At 27.9% G+C, this 8,676-nt stretch overlaps 3 protein-coding genes across 5 annotated transcripts in view; 2 read left to right on the forward strand and 1 right to left on the reverse strand.

Annotated features, from left to right (window-relative positions):
- Positions 1–108: 108 nt before the first annotated feature.
- LOC112691894 lies at positions 109–4,644 on the forward strand. The gene is made up of 3 exons (XM_025566326.1): positions 109–520; positions 3,964–4,044; positions 4,317–4,644. The coding sequence occupies exons 1-3, from the start codon at positions 290–292 to the stop codon at positions 4,449–4,451; spliced, it is 447 nt and encodes a 148-aa protein (XP_025422111.1). The 5' UTR covers positions 109–289; the 3' UTR covers positions 4,452–4,644.
- Positions 4,645–4,659: 15 nt separating this feature from the next.
- Positions 4,660–7,703, reverse strand: LOC112691895 (INO80 complex subunit B). 3 transcript variants are annotated; one of them, XM_025566328.1, is made up of 6 exons: positions 7,571–7,703; positions 7,405–7,485; positions 7,044–7,306; positions 6,711–6,984; positions 5,679–5,843; positions 4,660–4,980 (listed from the first exon to the last, which is right to left on the reverse strand). In XM_025566328.1, the coding sequence occupies exons 2-5, from the start codon at positions 7,443–7,445 to the stop codon at positions 5,702–5,704; spliced, it is 720 nt and encodes a 239-aa protein (XP_025422113.1). In that variant the 5' UTR covers positions 7,446–7,485; positions 7,571–7,703; the 3' UTR covers positions 4,660–4,980; positions 5,679–5,701. The 3 variants fall into 3 exon arrangements, with proteins under 3 accessions (XP_025422113.1, XP_025422114.1, XP_025422112.1); XM_025566329.1 differs by having other exon boundaries at positions 7,567–7,703; XM_025566327.1 differs by having other exon boundaries at positions 7,405–7,703.
- A 227-nt stretch (positions 7,704–7,930) lies between these two features.
- The window catches only part of LOC112691897 (zinc finger protein 511), a 1,516-nt gene continuing 770 nt past the window's right edge, over positions 7,931–8,676 (forward strand). Inside the window, exons 1-2 of the mRNA XM_025566330.1 lie at positions 7,931–8,181; positions 8,249–8,453. Of these exons, the coding sequence (XP_025422115.1) occupies positions 8,039–8,181; positions 8,249–8,453 (348 nt within the window). The 5' untranslated portion in view covers positions 7,931–8,038. The remainder of the gene's footprint in view (positions 8,182–8,248; positions 8,454–8,676) is intronic.

Genomic DNA, 8,676 nt, shown 5'->3' on the forward strand with positions numbered 1-8,676 from the left:
ACTTCTCCCACTCCCCACCCGGGTCAGTCCGCCACTGCACGACGTGTCTGTTGTTGTACGAGTGTGCACGGCACGCGGGTCAGGAGAGGTACGGGTTGACCGCGGTGCAAAGCACACGCACACAGGCCGGGGTTGCCGGGCGCTACGCGGACGTGCGTGCGGACGGCGGCCGCGTGTGTATGCACGATGGCGTGTGGTCAATGTGTTCGTGAGCGGCCGAGGCGGCACCGCGCGCGACGGACGCAATACAGCGCGCAATAGCGTTCCGTTCGTCGCGTGACATGCGGCCATGGGATGCGGACACTCGGATGGCGGCAAGTCGTCCGAACCGCGGGTCGACGAGGCATCGGGAACCGTCACTCATCGTAGGGACGGTATCGGTGGCCGGACGGCGGAGGGCCGAGGCGATGGCGATCACGCGGACGGGGCCGCCGCGCACTACAACAATTACGGGTTCGCGGGATTTCGCACGTGGACCAGCGTCGGGTTCCCGGTTCACCGTATCACCAGAGTAATGCAGGTAAACCCAACCGGTCGACCGCGCGCGTTTTCTCGCCGAATTACCAAATAACCGAACCCCCTCGCCAGACCGCCGACCGCATCGGGAACGTCCGTCCTCTACTACACCCACGTCGGTTCGAATAGTTTCCGTAATTAGGTACCTATCTGCGGCTATTTTGCCGCAACCGAATCCAACTCTCTTGTACGCACTCGAATGGTCAGTGGCGGATCCAAGATTTTCTTTGAGGGGGGGGGGGGGGCTATGAAACATTTTTTCTCTTGGAATATTTTTTATAACATTGCAGTCAGTGATTGATAATAAATTAAAATAATAATAAATAATATAATACATTCATTTAAATTTAAGACTACTAATTTATTGTATGAATAAAAATAAAAATTATATAGTTTCCCTCATACTTTAAAAAAAATAAAAATCTTTTTCTTAATTCGTAAAATTATTGATTTTTAATACATATTTTTCCTAATTTTTGGGGGGGGTTTACCCCCCCCCCCCCTCCCTCGTGGATCCTCCACTGCGAATGGGTTACCAGTACGCGTTCGACGGTAACACGAACAAAATCTAAGCTATCTCTCAATACTATACACGCACACGTTAATCATAAAAATAATTGTAATGTGACAACTGTTATATTTCAAGTGCTAGCATAACATTACAAGTGATCAGCCTCTGATAGTTATAATTTCTAGAATCATAATGTTGTGAACCTATTAGGTTTACAGATCTTGAACGGTTACGACCAGTGGCGCACACTGGAAGGTTCAAGGCTAGTAGCTACTACCCTTGAGTTTTTTTGGTGTTTGAGTGACCCCCTGACCCCAAAATATCTACATTATAATTCTATCACGTATAAAAATATAAAAAATAAACTATAGAATAATATAACCATTAGTCTATTCGCTTATATATATTGTAACTGACAAAACATTAAAGAGTATTCTATCAACCATAACATCACAGACAATTGAAGACATTTATTAATAACAGCAACATATTAGAAATTTCTTTATTATATTAATTTATATTTAATTACAAAAGTTTATAACTGAGTCCCAGTGTTTTTTTGAAAAAAGTGTAAAATTGGATAAAGATATACTTAATAAAAATCTGCCTGGTATCTTTGAATAGATTCCTTACTAAAACACCAGATATCTAGGGTATTCGATAAATGAAAATTTTGTAGCAAAAAAAAAACATAAAAAAAACCAAGGTAATTTTAAAACTTTATTATGATAAACATCATAAAAACATAAAAATATCACTTTGTATTACATTTTAATTATTTAAGGCATCAAATCAATAAGTTGTTTTACCATTTTTTTTTCAAAAGTACAAATTAATTAATTTTTATTTAAGCTATTTTAAAATTCTAAAGTATTTTTAATGTTTTTAAATAGTATAATTTTGTTGTATTATTTAATGAGTATTAAATATATTTTTACTATCCGTAATATTTTTCTCTATTTGCTGTACATTTTTTTAGGAAAATTGTTAACTTGAAGCCCTCAAATAAGTTGGTGTACTTGGCCCTAATTTCATTAAATCAGGCACTTTGTATGTGCTGTGTGTTACTTTATTCACGATATTAACTATTATCATATCTGTAATATATATTTTAATCCTTCGACATGTGTTATTTTATTTTATTATTACCAAATTATCATGTTTGGAATATAACGGGTTAAAGTGATAAACTATAAAAATCGATTGTCGTAAAAAAAAAATATATATTAATTTTCCAACGAATTTATTAGGTAGTTATAATATAACATGGATTTTTATGTATCGTACATTTCTCAACAATTTTCGGTAATATTAAAACACCATGAAATAATTCACTTTTATCGTTGTTTACAAAAATTAAATAAATCAAGATTAAGTAAATTCGATTTTAAAATCGGCAAATTAATTTCTAAGGGAATTGATGTCAAGGGTAGATACATCGTCTGATAATATAAAAAAAAACACTAATACCTATTGCGACGTTTTTTTTTAACGCTTAGCTACTGATTGTAACCTACCAAATAATGTAGTGAATAAAACCCTTTTTGTGTGAAACTAAAGTTTTATTGAATCAAAATATCGTTGTATTAGAACTATCAACATACATATTACATTAAGTAATAATTAACTGTAAATAAATTTACAACTATACACAAGTAAATTTAAATTTAAATTCATACATTCTTAAAGAAAAAAAAATCAACAGTAAATTTCACAAATTTATTGAAGCTAAATTTTATTTGGTGAGAAAATTACAGTCCATTTTAATTATCTACAATCTACATCACTACGTAACTTTATAAAATTATTATTTTGAAATTTAAAAAAAAAAAAAAAATGTAAACGATTTTGAATTAATTTTTTTCTGAAAGATATTATAAATATACTTTATTTAAATACTACATTTAAAAAAACAACATTCAATCAAAATATTAAAATGATAATTTATGAAAATCCTGAAATCTGAGTTTAATAAATTAAATATTATTATTTTTATTTTGAAAATGATTTAAAAAAATGTAATTAATGTATAGATATGATATTAAGATATGTATAATGGCAAAACAAAATAGGTTGTTGTTACTTATTATACAATATAATATTAATAAATAACAACCAGAAATGTTATAACATTATTGAACTATATATTTCACAAGCTCTGAAATCCTAGATGTTTCGATAGTGCCTGCCGCTGAATGACGAACACAAAAGATCACCTGATGATAATAAAAATATGGTATCTAGCGTTTACTCCGTAATATATGCTGATGGTTTAGTTGTTTGCCTTTTGATTGATGATTTTATGTCACACGTGTAACTGAGTAAAATAAGCACACAATCTTAGTGATGCGTTAAATTTAAATATAATTCAAAATTTTTACTTCGTTTGATCTTATACAAAGACAATATTTTTTATAAAATACCTATGCCCTATACGTCTATGATTTTTGATAAGACATTTATTATAATCGTCGACAGACAAGGTAGGATTCTTGTTACACATCAACCGCTTAAATTTACCTGATAAACTATTTTTAATAATTCAAAATGTATCAATAAGTAAAGACCTGTTTGAATACATATTTAATTAATTTTTTAGCGGAAAGTAAAAAACAAAAAAAATCTGTAAAGTTGTTGATACCCAGGGCAAATAAAATCAAACAAAAATGTTATTTAACACATAAATATCAAAAAGTTTGCCATCCATGATCTATGTAAAATCTATAAAACAATTTATACAAATTATAATTTTTGGTTCTTTTGCATTTTTCATATTCTTGTAGAAAAAAAAATACACTATATAAATACATAATTTTAATATACAAATGTATATATTTACTTATAAATTTTAAATAAAATCAATATTATTTAAATATAATTTAAAAATTACATACAATATGAACAATATTTAAAATTTAAAATTTATACTTTAATAGGTTGAACAAGTGGATGTCTGCGAAGAACAAAACAATAAAAAGTTTACTAACATATCAAATGATGATTTTAATAATTCTAAAGTAAGTAAAAATATTTTTTAATTTTACAATAAAGACAGTGCTCGACTTGTCAAAATTAAAGAAGAGGGATTCTGTTTACTTTAAAGAAAAATCGTGTCCCCAAGACTTATTAAAGGTTATAATTATAACGTAATAATAGTAGGGGGACACTAAAATTTCTGAAAATTAGTTGGGGTACTCTGTTTCCCTGCGCCCCCTCAAGTCAAACACTAAATAAAGATAAATTGGGTTTTAAAAAAAAACTAAAAATTTCTTTTTTTTTAATTTCACAGGGGTATCCAGAAGTATTGACAATTCATGGAAGCTGGATATATGGTCTTAATGCAGGAGGGTCAAGGAATAATCTAGATATGTTTGAAACAAACCCTCAATATTTGCTCAAATTTCCTACAGGTAATACTTCTTAAAACATTATACATTTAAATGAATATGTGATACTGTATTATAAAACTAAAAAATAAAAAAAAAAAATGTATTTTAATAAAAGTTGATATTACTCATTTTCACTTTTCAGGACTTGTTGAAGAACATTTATTTATTTCAATTAAAATAATGTTAAAAGTGAAACGACTTAACAAAAAAAATCCATTATACATTGCTTTTTTTTTATATAAAGTAAATTTGGTTTTAAATAATAATAAATAGGTTAACAATTGGTTGTAATTCAAACACATTTTTTTTTGTTTTAGAATGATTTTCACCAAAAAGAAACTTTAGGAGCAGAATATTTTTTATGTACTGAACCAGAAGGTAGTTCTGGACCATTTAAAGCAAAACAAGTGATTTCTGAAATTTTTGTAGTGTCAACATTAGCAAGTTATGTCATAGTACCATCTACCTTTAAACCATTTCAACAAGGCGAGTTTTTGATGAAAGTGATGATCGACCGAAAACTTGGCACTGAATTAAAAAAATTGATACCACCAACAAGGCCATCTGTCGGAAATATAAACATACAATAATAAATCAATTATAAAATTTTTTAATTAATATGTCTTGTTAAATATTTAATTTAATTATTTTATTTAAATGAATAATTATTAAGTTAATAAAAATTAGTGATGGGTCGAACTGTTCGAATCTCGAACTGAACCGAACCAAACCCTTGATGTTCGGTTCGGTTTCGAAATTTAAACTCTGCATGAAAAAAAATTGAACTGAACTATCAAGCATCTTTTACTGTTCGAAAATCGAACTTGATAATATTAATACTCAATAATAATAATAAGCTACAAGACAACGCAAGAGAGCATAATACTGGTTTTGAAAAGTAATAATAATAATAAAAAATTATCTAAAATTTAAATGTATTGTAAATAATACAATTATTTAAGATTTAAAAGTTAATATGTAGAATAGGTAATACGAAAACTTAAAATACAATAGTAATTAATAATTATGGTTGATTTAATTTGTAGGTAGGTACAATGTACATGATAAAAAGTATCGAGTTCGAGTTTGACTTATAATCATAATAGGTTCGGTTCGGTAAAAAATATGAAGGTTTGGTTCAGTTTGAGTTTGAAAAAAAAAATTTAAAGTTCGGTTTGATTTAAAAAATCAGGGTTCGACCCATCACTAATAAAAATGTATAGATATACGTATTTTGCATCATAATAAATAAATATACATACTTGAAATATTAGAACATAATCAATCAGCATACAGCGTTCCAAATATTTAATCGATTAGTAACGTAACATTGTAAGCTACATAATGGAAGACCCGTTCGAGAACATGAATATTTTTTAGGATTTTTACAGCCATCAAGTCCACACATTTGCTGAGCAGGTGGAGGTCTATAAATTCAAAACAATACAATTAAATATTTTATTATATTTATGATACATTGAAATAACCAGTATTTTCATAACAGTTATAAACTAATAATATTTTTACATACAGGTTAGTGTAAAAATGTTTAATGTAAGTGTACGTACATAAGTATATTATGCATTATTTTTAAATGTTAGGTTTAAAATTAAATGCCTTAAATATTAGGCTTTATCGGTTTTAAGCCACATTTTGTATGAGTATAAAATTGAATGCTAACTTAGGATTTTTTGAAGGGTCAATTAATAGTGATCAGCCAATCATGAGCTGATATAAATTTGCTTTTTTGTCACGTCAAACAATTACAATCATTAGTTAATAAGATTCTGTATTTATTGTAATTTTTACTCAAATAAGCAAAATATGAAAAAATCAAAAATTATCCATAAGAATCTATACAATAAAAGACATCAATATTTGTAATCAAAATTATTCTAGATGAATGTAGAAGAATATGCATTTGCATAAAAATCCAGGCCCTAATAATAAGATATTTCTAAAATAAAAAATATTAATTAATAGTTTAAATTCAAAATTAGAAACTGAAAATAATTCACCTAATAAATTTTATATCCATTAATAATTTTTATTAAAATAGCTATATATTTTTTTTTTTAAGTAAATAAATATAATTTTGGTGAGATTAGATCTTTTAATGCTTTATCTTGAAGACCTCTAAAGATTCTAATAAGAGTTTAGGTTATTTACTCCTACAAAAAAAATACCCCTTCTAATATGTTGACTGCAGACTCTCAGTTATGATATTAACTTAAATTACTAATATAATTTCTGTTTCAAATAAATTAAATATATGAATTATATAATAAACATACTTAATTGTAGAACTCTTAAGGGGAAAATCCATTCCTTCAGGAAATAGTAAAGAAACATTATTATCTTTACTGATGTAAACAATATTATTCACATCTTTTTTAGCCATCCGTCCTTTAGAATTAGATTTAGATTTGCTTTCATGTTTTTTTAATAACCTTTCCATAGTACGTTTTTTATCATTTTCTCTTTTTTCATCTGCTTGTTGTTTCCTTTTTTGAGATTTTATAGCTTTTTTTTGCAACATTTCTGGAGTTAATATTTTTTCTCTATATCCTGAAATCATTAATTATTCATAGAACTTAGTTATAATATAACTGATTAAGATTACATACCAGATGGCAATGCAACGAGTTCTTCAGTAAATTCTTTATTATCAGTTTTTCTGTCAAACATAGCTCTTTGTCTAGCAGTCATCATTTTTGGATCTTTTTTAGTAATTTTTTTTAGCTCATCATCTACTTCATCTAATTTTCCTGTTTCAATGGCTTTTAACCATCGTTCTTCATCACTTGAACCTGGATCATCTTTACTACTTTTTACTTTTTTTTTCTTCATTCCTGGACTTTGTAAGGTTGTGCGAGTTGTATGGGGTGGACTTAAATAAAATAAATTATTAGCAATAATTAATACCAAGTAGTCACAATATTAATGGTTAGTTTATTTAAATCAAATTTTTTAGTAAAAAGTACTTACCTGGAAGTCATTACATCAACATACTCATCATTACCAGACATATTTAGTTTATTTTGAAATCAATATTATAAAAAAACTCAGCTAAAAATTGAAATTAGTTTGAAAGACATAAGAAACTTTTATGTTTTAATTAATTAAATAAACAATGGTTAATTTTGATACCTACTATAATTTGATTAACAAATACTATATTTTATCGCAACCATGAAGTAATTACACTATCAAAATCTATCAAAATAAAAAATATACTCCTAAAAAAAGAAGATAAACTTACAAATGAGTAAACTATAAAAATAAGGGTCGCATAATATTGATATTGTTATTAGTTCTTCAACTTATAAATTATAATAAAGAAACTTATCACGGAACTACTGAATATAATATAACAGAATATATAATTTATTTATTGTATGATAGTATTATCTGTTAATCTATCCTGTAGTCACTGTTTAAGATATACAAGATATATAATTATATCTTAAACCTAAACCGTGCCTGTGGTATTAACTTATCATATCATATTTAAACCTTATCGATAATTAATCTTTTTACTCAAAACTGAAAATAAGAACTCTTTAATTATAAAAGTAAAAAGTTTTACTTATAAATTATAATTACATACTTATTTATAAGCATGGAAAAACTTCTACAAATACTTGCTCGTGGTACGGGTCATAAGCGTCTTGACGATGATCTTTTTAAAGCAGTTGATTCCTCATTCAACATTTACAGACGAGAAGGAATTTTTGAAATCGAAGAATTGCCCAAAGAGACAGAGTATGTTTCTGTCGCTCATCGATTTTATATAATTGATTCATTTTATATATATATACGTTTATTTTAGAAAAACTGATAATTTCCGATGCAATGTAAATGGTTGCATGTTGAGTTTTTCATCTATGGCTGCATATGATTTACATTACAATTCAAATCATCGTTATACCTGTCTTTACTGTCGTAAATTATTGCAATCAGCTCATCTATTGGATTTACATTTGAGTGAAAAGCATGATAATTATTTTTTAGCCTCTTCTGCCAAAAAACCGATGGTAGGAATGAAATCATTAAAAAAAAAATTAGTTAATTGTAATACTCATAAATTAATATATAAGTAAATAGTTTATATATAGAAATTAATAAATAAATGCTTAGTCTGGAGTATTATTATATTTGTAATATACAACCAATTTTAAATTAAAAAATCCTCAGGTGTAAAAGCATTTATTATATATATATATATATATATATATATATATATATATATATATATAT

The sequence above is a fragment of the Sipha flava genome, unplaced genomic scaffold, assembly GCF_003268045.1.
Source record: "Sipha flava isolate LNK unplaced genomic scaffold, YSA_version1 67_pilon_pilon, whole genome shotgun sequence".
Classification (NCBI taxonomy): Eukaryota; Metazoa; Arthropoda; class Insecta; order Hemiptera; family Aphididae; genus Sipha; species Sipha flava.